The following is a 16,153-nucleotide window of genomic DNA, read 5'->3' on the forward strand; positions in this document are numbered from 1 at the left end:
ATAAGGAAAAAAAAAAAGAGAAGACGGTAGACATAAGAATTGTGGGGAGAACATCAATTACTATCTAATGACCGGCAATTTGATGTGCATTTCAGAATATCTTTGCCCCCTACCCTTGAATAGAGCAATGCTTTCTTTTTTTAAATGTCTGGCATATGGGAGAATGTTAATGTTGTCGACAGATGAACTGCTTTGGGCTTTTAAAGCCTTTATGGACTGATTATTTTAACAGCGTTTTAGTGTCACTTACAGCTCCCGGAGCTCTCTTTATGGTGCCTGAATAAAGTGTCTGGTTTTCTTTATTTTAGACTACAGATCAGTGGCGTACGGATGATTTAACCTCCGTGATAGCTTGTTCTCATTAGAAAGTGTGAGCACCACCCGGGATTTTTAACATTGATCCCCAGTAGAAAACTGGGTGATATTAGGTCTAAGAAGTCTTTTTGCCCTCTTTTAACCGGCTAATCAGTGTGTCACAGAGCACAAATTTGTTTAATCATCTTGATAATTTGTTTATTCTTAGCTTGAAAGACGTAATTTGAGCGGTTTTATACAAATATGTGAAAATAACACTTTGCTCCGTCTGCACGGGCTTTGAGCTTCACAGCTTTGACTTCTCTGAATTGGGACGTGTAGGGCAAAGTGCACAGGGGGAAGAAATGAATACGAGCTTCGCGCTAGAGAAATGTTTTCCGCTGTTGTGGCTCAGTTAACATGTTGGCAGCTCGATCCCTGACCCCCGCGATTAAACTTGATGTCGCAGCATTAGCTTTAAAGAAATCTCTCATACGCTACAATGTGCGAATAAGAGCCTGTCGTCACTTTGGAGGGCAGACTATGAAACCACATCCAAATATTTTAGTTGAATCCTGGTGAAATGTGGTTTAAATGTAAAAATGTAACCGTCTTTTGAACTAGTTTTGGACGTCTTCCACCAAAGACATTCTTTAAACGCTTCTCCTGCTTTTTAGGGACTATAAATGTCAAAATATTGTGACAAGTGCTCATCATGATTTGCTCAGTGCCCAAACATTGCTTCTTTTGTCCAACCAACAGTCCAAAACCCAAAGACTCTTCATTAAGTGACAAAGAAAAGCAGAAAGTCTTATATTTAGGAAGCTTGAGGTAGCAGTTTGACATTTTGCTTCGAAAAGTGACAAAATGTTTTATTGATTGTCAAAATAGTTTGCAGTTCATTTTCTCTCAATTGACATTGAAGCTCTGAAGGGCTGCACACACTGAAAACCTGTGACGTTCATGTTTTGAAGCCCACAAATGTTTTAAATGGGTGAACGGGATATGAGTACTTAAAATAAATAGCCACTTTTCTCAAGAAATACTGCTGATTCTGGGGTGTTGGCATTTCAGATCCGATGCCTGCAGCGCAGCAGGAGCATGAAATGACGCACTTCAACTGAGGCGCATCAGTAAACGTGTTCAGAGCGTGTGGCCTTCATGCTTTGGGACTTATTTCTTATGCACACATGGACTGTTTGCAAATCAGGAACGGTGGCTACAGTAGCGCCTCTTTTAGCTGCTGCTGTCATTGTCGGTCTGATTGAGGGAGCGCTCTGGAGGCCAGTGGCCTAAATCACCAACCGCTCCTTCCACTCGGGACAGTTTCCCAAAACACAAGTATACCCGTCTCGTCCAAAACCTCCAAAATGTAATGAAACAGAGAGCTTTTCCAGCCCCCAATAGTGTGCTGTGCTACTGAATGATGCTGTTGTAAAGCTGTTTCTTGACTGTGAGTTAAGTGCCCTTTTTATTTCTTTTACGCCACACTCACTCTGCCTGTCTCTCTGTCTTTACGTGGGTCAGCTGTGGAACAACTACTTCCACCTGGCCGTGGCCTTCCTCACCCAGGAGTCATTGCAGCTGGAGAACTTCTCGAGCGACAAAAGAGCCAAGATCTTCCACAAGTGAGTACAGGCGCACACTCTCAATCCGCAAGGAAGTCCTCATTGCACACCAGCACAGCCCAGGCCCTCTCTCCCCTAGAAATGAGCAGGATTTACATAATTCATCACATGGAGGCTCACAGGGATACTCAGCACCCTAGGGCTCCGGTAGAGGCTGCACTAGTTGTTCACTCCTCTAAACAAAGCAGAACAGCCTCATTGGAACTTCAGGGGTTGTTGAGAGCACGTCTTGTAGTCAAATCCCAGGTATCAGGCAAAGTTGTGGATCCCCTGTTGAAACAAAGATACAGGCTTTTGTTTTCTTCTCTCAGCAGCTTTCTGCACGATAACTCCCTCAGAAATGCCGATTACATCTCGCACAGAGATTTCCTGAATGGCTGAAGTTTTAAAATCCACAGAGATTTTAGATATTTATTGCCGCCGTGCGACCAGATCAGTGAGTGGTTTCATTTCCCGATCATCCACAGCCACAGTATCTACAGCAAGCCATTCGTCTGCGTTAGTATTTCTCATTGAGTCTGATAATGCAGCCAAAAAAGTGTAAATGCTTTCTGGGCAGACGTGGAGCGTATTGGCTCTCATCTTCATTTGGAGAAGCTATTGTCACCAAAGCATACATCACGCTGGCTCGTTGCTTTGACAGCGAGGCTCCTCATTTGGTCAGTGCTTTATTATCGGCCCTGCAAAACTCCCACACAAACAGCCAAACGCAGTAAACAAGACGATCCCAGCCACCCCCGCCCTCCGAGCCTTTCTCGACTTTTTAGCCTTCCCCCTGAAAAAGAAGCAGCTTTTTGATCCACATAGAAGAGCACTGCCATTCCTGGAGTGAGCGCAGAAAAAAGGCAGATCTCTGCCTCGCTGTTTCCATGCTGTTCATGTGACATTCCCAAATATGTCATTCAAATACAACCAGGTAGCTTCCAGGGGGATATTATACACCGGGTTTGTCAATTCCCCCTTCGCCCACTCTCTCAACCTCAACCCGCCCATTCTCTTTCTCTGTGTCTGCCGCCCTCCATCTACCACTCACCTTCTCTCTTTTACCCCTCTGCGTCCCATTTCCCTGTGTGCTGGCGCATGAACTGTCTGCGTTGCCTGCAATACCAATTACTGCGCCTTGCTCGGGAGCAGAGAACAGAGAGGTGAAATCACAGAGGTGTGGAGCACGAATCTTCAGCGCTCTGCATCAGCTTCTCTCTCTCTGCGTCGCAACATGTCGCCAGGTGCTGTTTGGGTTCAAGTTCTGGTCCATTATCGGTGTCTGCTTCTCGCACCTGGATGTATTTACGGACATGTAATGCACCGGCCTCGACAGGAGGATTAATGCTGTTTCGTGTGTCGTGTGTTTTTGTTGCGTTTCCTGATCTGAGCACCAACTCTGATGACATAAAAATCAGAAATCGTTTGGTTAGTGGAGCCTTGTGTTTCATGAGATCTATTTGGCTCCCTCGCGAGTTTTCTTTTTGAGGTCTAACATGAGGATGTCACGACAGAACACTGGCAAATGTTCCACTTCAGAAAATAACAATTAATGAATGAGAGGTGTGTTTTTTTGCTTGTAATAAAGTAATAAAACATAGAACAAGTGAAAATGCTCTTGTTAAAGGAGAATTCTGGTGTTTTTAAACCTCAGTCCTATATTTACAGGCCTTGCTGTGTAAAAGAGTCATACGAACCAAATGTTTAATAGAGCGCCTCAGCTGCAACGTAATCCTTTTTTGGGCAACTCCGACTGTCAAAGTAACTTCTGCTAAAAGGGCTTTTTTTTCCCGGCACTGACAGGCTGAGGTGTCTAACATTACAGAGATAATTCCCACAGAGATGGACCTTTTCATGGAATAATAAGATCCCTTATGAAATCAGAAACTTTATTTTTTGAAAAGAAACTTGATAGATAGAATAGAACTTGAAATGACCCGGCTAAACTCATGTTGAGCTATTTTTTTACTGGCATAAAGAAGTGTTGTGCATCGTTATAGGTCTGCAGTGCTCGAAAGTAGCTTTTCAATTTTTCTTTCAAAGATTATATTTTTGGCCTTCATGCTTGGTGAGGCCGAGGACAGAGAGGAAAGGAGGGAGAGACAAAGGGGATGACAAGCAGAAAAGGGCGCCTTCGCAGTCATCAAATGTGGGCATCTGTGGTGAGGACAACCAAAGGCACATTAGTTGTTTTAAAAAGAGAGTTTTCTTGTGATTAGGTTTCTGCAGCGTTTCCAACAGATTGACCACGTAACCGTGTCGGAGGGTTGGCGAGCCACCAACCCAAAGCACTGGCATTTGACGACCTGAGAATGGGACTCAAGAATGAATAAGCCATTTCGAGAATGGATTTTGAAGTCTTAACACACAAAATACAAATACTGCTTTTACTCTGTATTGGTATGCTCTGCTGACTTTATAAAATCAACCAATTCATTTATTAATGCAGTAACCGGAGGGAAGTAATACTAGAGAACGTCTCACTCTCTGCAAAGCAAGCGCAATTGTCAGTAGCCATGAGCTGTATAACAAGGGAAGATTTTCCACTTATATATTGATTCACCAAATATACCTAGGCGGCCAAGTAAAAGTCCATGTGTGGGAAACACTGTTGTATCTACATGTATCTATATCCAAAGAACACCTGAGAAGCAATTCTACCCTTACATTTATTTTATTTAAACAACATTATCATAACTGACAGAAATACGAGTTTTGATGAACCACAACTTTCCATAAACTTGTCATGTAGAATGGCTCTGGCCGCACAACACGCAAATACAGCCATACACACACACACACACACACACAGCAGGATAAATGAGCAGGCTGCGATGTCATTGTCATGATGTGTGCATATGAGTGATGAGGAGAGGGAGTGTCAGATTGTCAAATATAGTGAACATCTCACACTTCCTTTTGCTTCAGGCTTTGATCACATCTCATCTGTTTTTACAGGCCCTCGCTCATCAATCACTTTTTTTTTCTCTCTCTCCCTTGCTGTATCCGTCACTCTCTCTTTATTTTGCCGTCCAGTTGTTGTTACCTCTTATCTCATGCTCCGAATCAATTTCCTCCTTGGTCTCCGTCCCCTGACCCAGATGCATAACGCGGCACAAGCACCTGAGAGCCCCGGACCCACTCGCTACTCGCAGCCTTCCCTCCATAGACGTGTTATTCTCAGTTAACCTCTCCGAGAGCTTTTCCGCCCCGCAGCTGACGGGTATGCGTTGTAGGTCCTGACAGCCGACAGTCATAGCTGCCTGTCTGGCTGCCTGCAGGAGTTTTGACAGAACAGCAACCTGCATCCGGCTCAGCTCAGATGGGGACATGATGTCTCCTGTGCAGTCATCTGCATGTCCATGTGTGGAGACACGAACTCCATGTGCTTCCACTGGCACACACTCATGCTGTTAGCACACTCATACAGCAGGTTATGCACAGGATTAAATTATAAAAAAACACTCGCACCTTAAAGTGTGAATGAGAGGGAAAACACTTAAAGATGTGATGCATAATACATGACAAATTCTTTACAGTAATTTATAGAGGCGGGCATCTATTTATATTTTATCACCTTGCCAATACTCTGCCTGAAGATCAATCCTTGGGCGTTGCACTACCTCTCCCTTTGACACCTAAATATGGCAAAAGGTTCTGACCTGGCCGAGCTGCAAAGAGGTGACGCAGCTCCTTTGTCAGGGATTCTTTAAATGCTCCTCTCCTCTCCGTCAAAATGTGTTAGTGTGTCTTTCCACGATATTGGCAGAACAATCAATCCAGTGCTTCGGGGCGCTCTGACATGTCAAGGTGTGGTGAAGGGGCTCTGAATAGATATTAATTGGGGGTCAGGAGAGGTGTCACGCCCGGAACTCAAACTCTCATCCTTTTACTTGAGGAGTCGTGCCATCGATGTGTGAGGACGAGGAGACACTGTGGCTCTGTCAGTCACTCGGTGCGATGGTCTGCAATGTCGGACGGGCCTCATTCTTGGCACGGACAGACGATGCGGTCATCTGCAGCGCCACCAGCTGGAGGAAAAGTCATTAATGACCCTGACACTCCCTCTAACTTTAAATGCACCTCAAAGTGGTGTCAAAGATTTGATTTATAAGCCGATACTCGCTCTACTCCCCTCACTCAGTTTCATCTGCATGCTTTTAAAGTTTGTGAAATGGCTTTGCTTCTTTGGGTTTACGTTGGCAGAGAGACAAGTCTGTTTTTGCTGCATCGTTGGCTTTGGTGGACGACACTTCTTCGACTGGACTGAAATCATCATGATTAAAGATTCAAACCAAACTGTTTACATGGAGGCTAAATAAAACAATTGATAACACGCATGTTAACATGCCCCAAAGCATTTATCAATATAGAACTTTGTTTCCTTCTGTGGAGCATCTTCTCTGCTGTAACAGAAGACGGAGAATAACAACGATTTTTGAGTGATGTTTTTGTTTGTTTGTTTTTTCAAACTGTATTGATAAAATTGAATAATTCATGCACCCACCTTTTTATTTAATTCTAAGATGGATCTGCGTGGTGTGTCGTGAACAGTATTTGGGTGTCTGGTTTGGTGGATTCTGGCTTCTTTCATCTGTTCAAACACTTGTTTGAACAATTCGTTGTTTCAAGCCAACTCAATCCCAAAATCTTTTAAGATCTCATACAGAAAGCTCCATCGGCTACAGACCAGTTTGAAGTGCTACCGCGGTATTTCTGCCGCTCAGATGGTGATACCCTCACATGAGTCTCACATGCGATGAAGGAATGTGTTTATTCTGACCAAATAGAAATGAACAGATTAAGCATTTACATGGTTTGATTAGACATTGCTAGTTTACCTTTCAAGTGCAGTATTGAGGTTTGGACCACCCCACCTCATGTGAAGAATCTGAAAATCAATTCTGATCGCCTTCCAGTCGAGGTAGATACGTGAGGCATTTTTATTCTGACTGGGCTGTGATTCTAATTATTAGTGGCTTATTAAGCAATGCAATTAAATGTACGCCTTTGATTTAGCATGCCGTGGAATTGATGTAACGCTTAACTAAATGGGGTTTTTTTTTCTAATTAGTGAAGTCAGCAGTTCACCTTTACAGTTAAACACACACAAACACACTCATACAACCTTGCTCAACCAGCTCGAGAATTTCTTAAAAAAAGAGATTTTTCACATTTAATCGAAGACCACTTAGCTAGCTTTCAACCAAATAAAAACAACATTTTTACCCATCAGATAATGATGATGTTCTGCAACTTTGTGCCGGCTCTGTTGGACATAAATAAATTGGGGGGGGGGGGGGGTTGTTTTAGTTTTTTTCTTTTTTGCTTTAAGTTATCATTATGATTGCAAAGTGAAATGGTTTGGCTCCCTATAAACCTCACTTTCACTGTGCAATTTTGTCTGCCAGTAGGCACAACATTTCTCGAGGAAATAAGAGCAGGCTGGTTCTCCAGTCAGGCTGGCGTCCTGTCACATCTCTAAATCTCTATTATAGACTAAATGATTGACTAAACTCACATGTTGTCCTGTGTTTTTGGATGTTTTTAATCAGAGGAAAATGGAACTAACTATCCAGTTCTCTTTGCAAAAGCGGCGCCAACAATTACACCACTTGCTTTTCCACTTTAAACATATTATAGAGCAACGGGACACATGGCAGTTAGTATAGATTTATCTTTCAGCCTTGTGAGCAACTTCTTATTCTGTTTTAGCCGATTGGTTCAGCCACACATCCTCATGGCTTGGCTAAGGGCAGAGACAGTGAGAATTTGGCACCGCTTCAAAACGGAACCACAATCTTTGCAGTTCAGTGCAGTTATTCCCCCACGGCGAGCCAGCAGTGAAAGCACATCTGACTGCTTCTCCACATGCAATGGTGCGGCTAAAGCAAACTATATCAGGCCAGTGGAGAAAAACCAGCGAGAAGTAGCTCTCTCTGGACTGTTATCTTCATTGTGTCCTCTATATTCTCGGTCTTAAAAACAATTTCAGGCTTCAACTTACTCTCTTTTCTCACGACATGTCCAATCGTTCTTAAAAGAACTAAATTCATCACTTTTGTTTCATATGATCGGTTTCACAGAAGCGATCTCACTTTCTGCCTCTCTGCCCGTCATCTCCACTCATGTTAGTCCCTCCATCATTCACTGTCTGTCATTCCCTCTCCGACAACCGCTTGTCCTTTATGTGACCTGGGCCTGTGTGGCAGGCAGGCAGAGAGGAGAGGAGATTGGTTCGCGACCCCGACATGGCAGAGCTGATCAGCTTATAAAGCCCTCATTTGGAGGAGCTAGACAAAAAGTCAAGGCGCGAGTGATCCTTCCAGCTTCTTGCAAATCTTTGTTTTTCATATAAGAGCCCTCAACACACCAAGCCAGGCTCAAAGAATCAAAGAGGCAAAGTGTTGGTCTGATCAAACACTTCGCCCTCGCGTCTTCTGTCTTCTGTGCGTTCAAATGCAAAAAGGCAGAGAGGAAAGACAGAGCATAGCTGAAAGACCGCTGTTGCAAACTTGCACAAGTGGAAATGGCTCATTAGGGTGAGTTTGTTTTGCAAAGAACCTCACAAAAAGACAAAACAAACGATTTAACACGGTCATGGCCCTGTGAATCTGTTCAAACAGTCTCATTATACGCCTGTGTAACAGGTGTCATTGAGGCATAGGCTCAAAGAAGTTCTCTTAGACAAATGATTCAGCTCTTTGAAGGGAGACAACAGGAAAGAGAGAGAGGTGACAAATTAAAGGAAAAACCAGAGTGAATGAATTAATGAATGAATGGAGATGCAGCTGCTTTCATACAGGATGCTAGGGCCTACTGACTGGTTCAGTCAGAATGGGGAAAAACAGTGAATCAATTAAACACCTATGGGAGAATGGATAATGTTGTTATGTTGTCATAAGGCTTGCCGTGGTGATCAGACATGCACTGATTACAGTTCCTGCCCACCATCCCCACTGTTGATTGCTTTTTTTTTTTTTTTAATCACCAGTAGCAGAGTTACATTTGACCTGTAATGTGACCAGAGTAAGGACAGTTGAGCGACAAGACAATGGTGGACGATGTGTAGTCAAACAATATGTTGGATTTACAGCCTGTTTTGTGTTTGGTTGATTTTGCTTTCTTTGATTTTTTTTTTTTTGACTAAATCTCAACAGCTGTCTCTCACTTAGGCTTCATATGACAAGCAACGACACTGATACCAACTTTGGTTCTGGCAGCAAATGAGGAATGTGTGTTACATTGCATTAGGCAGTTTAGATTGTAAGGGAACACTAATTTCAGTTGTATTCATTGAGTTAACACGAGCCCTTTATCTCATTCAATTCAGCCTCCCGTAATGTTATCCTCTGTGCCATTATGTGACGGTATCCTGTCTAACGTTTGATCCTGTTTGTGTTTCAGGTACCAGGACATGAGGAGACAAATTGGCTTCGAAATCAGGGATATGTGGTACAATCTAGGTAATCAACTAATCGCATGATCAACTCTTGTTTCAGTATCGTTATTTTTTATTTGATGACCCTGACGCTCCTGACAGGAAAGAAAATAGACTTTTTTTTTCTGAAGTATTTAATGATGAAGATGAAAAATATGGACTCTGCAGTCGAGTGCGGCAAATCAACAGGTGGTACAAGTGTTGTTTTCTCAGAGTTACATGATTATCAGTCAAAGAAGAACCCTCGCACTCGTTACAGAGACCAGCAGCTAAATATAGACAGCCATGTGTTAATTAGCTTTACGTTGTGTGATAAGAGAGGCGCAACAGTCAAGTCTCAATAGAATGTGATTGTAGTGCAGGGATGGGGTTTTAGTTTTGGCCACCTGTGCCTCCATTTAAGTCTTCTCATTATAATCTACGCCATCTGATCCCTTAATTAAAGTTTTCCGCCAGATAAGATTGACTCATTCACTGGGTTTTTAATGAGCCCCTTGCCATGTTTTTTTTTCTTTAACTGAGGTGTTTGGTTTGAAGTTATTATGATGGAAGACTTTTTCTGTTTGTTTGTTTGTTTGAAGCAGCTGCTATCAAACCTGCAGCACACCGGGGATTACTCACATCCAGTTAGGCTCGACATGTTGTGCTTGTTGTTTTATCCAAATTGAATCATGCTTTCTGTCAGTCTTTTGAAAAACAGTCTTAAAATCCAATGATCTGAATTCTTGGCCGAACAGGATAAGTTCACCCGAAAATTAAATGTCGTAGTCTACTCCACCCCCATGCCGATGGAAAGTGAGGTGAAGTTTCTTAGTCCTCAGAGCATTTCGGGAGCTTCACAGCAAAACAGGGGTTGCAGCATTCTCCTAAACAACTGAAATACATGTTGGGAAAAATATCAGAAGAAAAGCATGAAAAATGGCTTCATACAGCGGCTGGGATCATCTAAGTGTCTGAAAGCCCGAGATCCCAAATTGTTTTAAGAGGACTTAATTTGCACCCTAGACGCGCAATCAAGCTTGTGTACTCAGACGTAGTTAGCGCTAATGCTTTTAGCTTAGCAGCTACAGTGAAGATTTCAGCTTTAAAAGGGTTTAAATAACAGCTTTTCAAATCACTCTGGGATCTTTGTTCTTGCTTCCGAATGGATAGTCACATATTTTTCAGGTTTGACCAAACTCGTCTTTTAAAATGTCTCAAAATATCTGGAAAATTGATTTGGTTATGAAATTAAGGTTACTTTTATAAAGTTGTATAACCTCCGTCTACTTTTAAATATGATTTTGGGACCATCCTGTAACAAAACTACAAAACTTGAGCAACATTGAACCAATTGCTGCAAATCTATCGGAGCACAGCCAGTTCGCTACTTGTTTCTTACTAAATTGTTTCTGGTCACATTGCTTTCATCTGATATTGATAAGTGAACGTTCAACAAGATCTGGCTTGAGACCAGCGCATTCAGTGCTTGATGAAGCCTTTTGAAAGTAATGATTTTGAGTTTGCTGCACCTTCTGTAAGAAAACACTCAAATAAGGGACTTTGGATATAAAGATGTTACAAGAGAAGTCAGTAAAAACGTTAGCATGTATATGTTTATGTGCTTTTTTCCTGTCTTAAGGACCCCACAAGATCAAATTCATCCCAGAGATGGTGGGTCCCATCCTGGAGATGACGCTCGTTCCTGAGATCGAGTTGCGCAAGGCCACCATCGCCATCTTCTTCGACATGATGCAGTGCGAGTTCCACTTTACGTGCAGCTTCCAGCGGGTGCGTCATCTGAAACGGCTTTTTAACACAATAAGGTCTTAATGAAAAGTAGCGGGTGTTGTAAACTGTGAAGAGGGGGACAAGTCCGTCTGAGGAAAAAAAGTTTCATATCCGCAAGCTTAGTTGTAATTCTGCAAATCTCATTTTGTTGTTGCTGCGATTATCAACAGCCACGGTAAGTGGAACTTAATGTTCTGCCCCGTTACAGTGCAAAATTAAGCCTTTCTGCATGAGCAAATCCGTTTGGCTACAGCTGTTCTGCCATAAGATGTCTCAGGCAGTTTTCAGCTTTGTGATGTTTATGTGGGCTCGCAAAGTATGTGATGCTCATTGTAGAGCAGCACAAAGGCTTTCCAAATATCTCTGCCGGCCCTTTTGGTCCTGCGAAGACAGCAGCATCCCTCTCTCGAGGGGAAGGGAGTGCTGCTAATTAAGTCAATGTGTCACTCAGGCTCTGGCTCATTGGAGGTGAATGCCACTTTCTTCTTCCTTCCCTTTAGTGAAATGTGATCAATTTCACTTTGGCCTGACCCCTTTTAATGCTGTAAGCCAGTAATATTCCCTTTACTGGGTCTGTCTCCTGCTCAATGCTTCTTGTAAATCCTTGGCTTAACAGAGAGTTTGTTTTTATCTTTTTTCTCGCTCGGCTGCATTCTGCTCTCCTGTTCTGTGTTCGCGACTGTACAGTCCATGAAGAAGCGTGATATTTGTATGTAGCAGCTGTGTGAAAATAACAAAATAAGAACAGGTTTTATCGTGTGGAAACAAACCAGTAAAATACAGTCAGAGAAGTGAAGGGGACGTGTCTCATGATGCAGCCTCGTTCTGGCCAAATGGAAGACAGATAAAGAACAGCTTTAATAATGAAGAGAAAATACCAGCTAGCAACCAGCTGGGCTGCAGTGGAGGGACAATTAAAGTGGGAGCGCAGATCCCCTCAGCCAGGCCTCGATGCAGAGAAGAGAGAAGAGAGTGAGTCGGGGAGATGGCGTTAATGAATTGAAAAATTACCTACACTGATTATTTACGCCTGCTCTGTCTAATTGCAGTTTGAGAACGAGATCATCACCAAGCTGGATCACGAGGTGGAGGGGGGGCGCGGAGACGAGCAGTACAAAGTTCTCTTTCAGAAAATGTAAGTGCTGATTAATGGACGGGATTACGCCTGAGCCTCTCACAAGTTAGATAATGCTAATTGCGACATAGCACTCCTCAAAATAATCACAGTGTGCTGATGATCACACGACTCCTTGTCACAGCTTGCCTCTGTGATATTTGCTTTCGGCACAGTCGGAAGCTAACTCTGCTTTAATGGGCAAAAAAAAAGGAACATTCCCTCAGATCCTCATTGGCAAAAAAGTTTGACGTTTTGTAAACTGTAGTAGAAGAACCTCTTGTACATGTTTCACATTTGTTTTCCTCTCTGCCCCTGGCCTCTCTTCTGTGCACACAAAAAACACACGCCAGTTTACTGGAGCACTGCAGGAAGCACAAGTACCTGGCCAAGACGGGCGAGAACTTCGTCACGCTGGTCGTCCGTCTGCTGGAGAGGTTGCTGGACTACAGGACCATCATGCACGACGAGAACAAGGAGAACCGCATGAGCTGCACCGTCAACGTGCTCGTAAGATGGTTTCTAAGACTTTTACTCTTACTGGTCACTTTTACTTTTATCAAAGTAATGTTTTATCATGACTTTGGGTACTTTTACAACACTGTCTACGATCAGGGTCACATTTCAGATGTCTATGACTTGTTTTAAGCTCCACCAAAGAGTGATTTTGCTTCTCGATAAATGCTCACATGACCAGAACTCATAATGTAATACTAAGTATGACTTTTCGTGCAGAACTTTTACTTTGAATGAAGTAATTTTGCAATGATGTAGTGATAATTTTACATGACTAAAGGATCTGAATACTTCCTACACTACTGCTCAACGGCTTTGCTGACCCACGTTGTCTTGACATAAGCCAAAAGACGAAAATTCTGTGCAGCAAGAGAAGAAAAAAGAATGAGTGTTAAACTCTTAAACTTTCTCTAAACTGTCAAAGCTTTTAGACAGATCAGAGTCATTTTTAGTGACAAACTATTTTACTTTTATGCTTTATTTAACTGGTATTGATGACGCATAGACACATTGAATTCCCTGCAAGGAAAGACATGTGGGTGAATCTATGCATCACTCCAGAAAGGCTTTTGTTCAGAAGCTAATGTCGTCAATAAAGTGACCGTAACAACTTGCGACTACCCACAGACAGGACACAACAACAGCCGGCTCCACATGCCACAGTGCATAAAGATGTTATCATGGGAGCAGGTTACCTGAAACACCTCTCCTCTGCCATGTGACATTCCATCTCAGTGCACCGAAATGTCAGTTTTTGTGTCACGTGACTGCCGGCATTGAACTACCGGCCTCTGGCCTACATTCAGCATTTATCTGAGTCATGTTCTGTCAGCGCTCTGCCAGGTTGTGTAAAAAGTTTTTTTTACGGTTTTGGCCGGGAGAGCAGCGTGACCGCCCCGCCGCTGTGATTCTGATGTCAGCCAACTTACTTTTTCTTCAGTTGATACCTTACATCATGCCTGCTGCAAGCCAGGACCTTGTTATCCATCTGTATTTTTTAAGTAAAATTGAATTGTCTCGCTGCCAAAATATTCTTTTAGAAATGTGAAGAAGTAACGTCAGTCGAGGGAGTTATGCAGCGTAAGCATGATACATTCAGCCTTTGTAAACAGTGTAATGGAACTGTTGTTGCTGGAAATCTATAAATCCTTTTAAACCCATTTCAATTTCTGCTTTTGTTTCCTTCCTGTAGAACTTCTATAAGGAGATAGACAGAGAAGAGATGTACATCAGGTAAGTCAAAGTCACATTCAGCATTGTGCCTCTTTGGAAAAATACCAAACGTCATGTCAGTGAATTACCTTTGGAGACTTCCATTTAGCTGTAATTTTACCTGCCGAAGACTAAATTCTGTACATTTTGGCTTCCTTCCTCCCAGCTCTGTGTCTCCAGAGATCAAAAATAAATTATAAGATTTAACTCTCTATTTCCGCAGTCGCACCAATCAGAGTTTTCCATCTGTCCGTCAAGCGTTATTTGGGCTAAAAGAGGTTGTCAAGGCGCATCAGTCTAGCGGAGTTAACTTTCTGTCTGTGTAAGTGTGAGAGGCCCCCGCTCAGACATAACCCATAAATGATTTGCTGATTCCTGCCAGGTACCTGTACAAGCTGTGTGACCTCCACAAAGAGTGCGACAACTACACCGAGGCTGCCTACACTCTGCTGCTGCACGCCAAACTGCTCAAGGTACACAACTACAATGCAAACAGCAAATAAATCCCGCAGTTCACTCTCTCAAAGGAAATCAAACAACATAGATCACACAAACCAAATACACTGTTTAGCTACTGTCAGGTAGATGGCTTTTAACCTCAGGCATTAAGCAGCGTTTACAGGACTTAAAGAGATAGGGCCGCATCCCTTTAATCCCACCAAGGCATGAGATGGCTGCTAAGAGGGGCAGAATTGCTGAGCAGCATCTTTTTCACCTTGCGTAGTCGATGCAAATCACGGCTAGTATCTGATCTCTCCTGGAAAAAAAAAGCTAGTTCAAAGCAGAGGGAAAACGCAGCAACAGCCACCTGAGGTGCTTCAAGATAACGGTGTACTTTTTTTTACTGTCGTCTTTGTGAAGCCGTCTGCTGAAAATCACGTGTCTCAGCAGCTGTGGTTCGAGATGGAGACAGGGCATGTTACTGTCACACCCTCAGTGCAAATAGAACTCATATAACTCTCATTTCTCTTTAACATCACACCTTCTTGTTAGTGAAGGCCCGCTCTAGGCTTTCCGAAAGTTTGTGTCCTCGCCCCAAAAATATACCACATCCACACGCTGAACTCCTCAAAACAAAAAGCTGCGGTGTCGTTTCCCAGTCGGGGTTTCGCTCTGCCCTGAATTTGGGAGTTGTGCCTCCTCTGCGTTTTATCCAAAATGGTTGCGCCCAACGTCTCATCTGTATTCGCATAAATAGCTGGCTGCCTCAGCCTTTGCACAGGCACCAACAGGGGAGAGCAGACTGTGACTGAATCACATTTTCCTCGCTGAGCTGTCACCGCAGCATTTGCAGGAGTTGTTTGTGTTTGTTATTATTTTTAATTCCGCTCATCTCCCAGCAGCTGTGGCATTCCTGGGCAATACCTTGAGAGAAGACTTCACTATTTTACTGTGGCAATTGGTTAATTTTGTTGCACCGGAGTCTGGATAAATCATTTTCTTCACCAATAAGCTCTCCAATGTAATCTTTGAAGTCACTGTCCTCCTTTTGTGCTCACACACAGGCACGTGTAAACAAGCTTGAATGAGGATAAATGATGGATACTTAATTCTGCATCCACCAGCAGTTAGAGAAAACTGGCTCCTGTAGTAATAATTAGTCTTCCAGTAAAGTACCTGCAGCTGTATAATAATGGTTGATGAATACACAGGTCTCTGTGTGTTGTCAGAGATGTATCAGCACTTTAGTTCAGTCGATGCAGGGCCACAGACCAGCTATGAATAAACCGAGCCCCTTTTTACCTTGTAAGTGCTGCAGTCCAGCTGTAAATGAATCAATAACCCGATCCAAAGCCCCTCAGCACCAGTCCTCAGACCACAACAAAGTGCAGAGCAAATTATTATTTTTTTTAGCCCTTTCCAGCGTTTTTATGCAAATCCTTTGGCTTCGCTATTCAAATGTGGCCCTCACTGAAAAACTTGGTCGGTTTTCACAGAGATCATAACTCTTGAGGTTACCCAGACAGAATCCCAAATTAAAACTGGCTGGAAACAAATCAGACTTTATAGGATTCTGCTCTTGCGACACAGAAGCTAATCAGATTGTCCATCTCTCCTGTTAGCTGAGCTGCTCTAGCCCATCAGAGACCTCTTACATACTGGGTTTAGAAGAGGCATGATGGACTGCACAGCCAGCATAAAAGATGCTGTCACAGTTTTGTTGTTTCTTTTTCTCCCTTTTACTACCATTGTAGT

General features: G+C 43.0%; 1 protein-coding gene across 4 annotated transcripts in view; it reads left to right on the forward strand.

Moving 5' to 3' along the window:
* Window positions 1–16,153, forward strand: part of dock1 (dedicator of cytokinesis 1) — a 206,031-nt gene that overhangs the window by 151,370 nt on the left and 38,508 nt on the right. For all 4 annotated transcript variants that reach the window (XM_030400621.1, XM_030400622.1, XM_030400623.1 and 1 more), the window contains 7 exons: window positions 1,822–1,922; window positions 9,312–9,370; window positions 10,967–11,115; window positions 12,165–12,250; window positions 12,583–12,739; window positions 13,938–13,978; window positions 14,340–14,430. In XM_030400621.1, the coding sequence (XP_030256481.1) occupies window positions 1,822–1,922; window positions 9,312–9,370; window positions 10,967–11,115; window positions 12,165–12,250; window positions 12,583–12,739; window positions 13,938–13,978; window positions 14,340–14,430 (684 nt within the window). The remainder of the gene's footprint in view (window positions 1–1,821; window positions 1,923–9,311; window positions 9,371–10,966; window positions 11,116–12,164; window positions 12,251–12,582; window positions 12,740–13,937; window positions 13,979–14,339; window positions 14,431–16,153) is intronic.

Source organism: Sparus aurata, chromosome 20 (genome assembly GCF_900880675.1).
Source record: "Sparus aurata chromosome 20, fSpaAur1.1, whole genome shotgun sequence".
NCBI classification, from domain to species: Eukaryota; Metazoa; Chordata; class Actinopteri; order Spariformes; family Sparidae; genus Sparus; species Sparus aurata.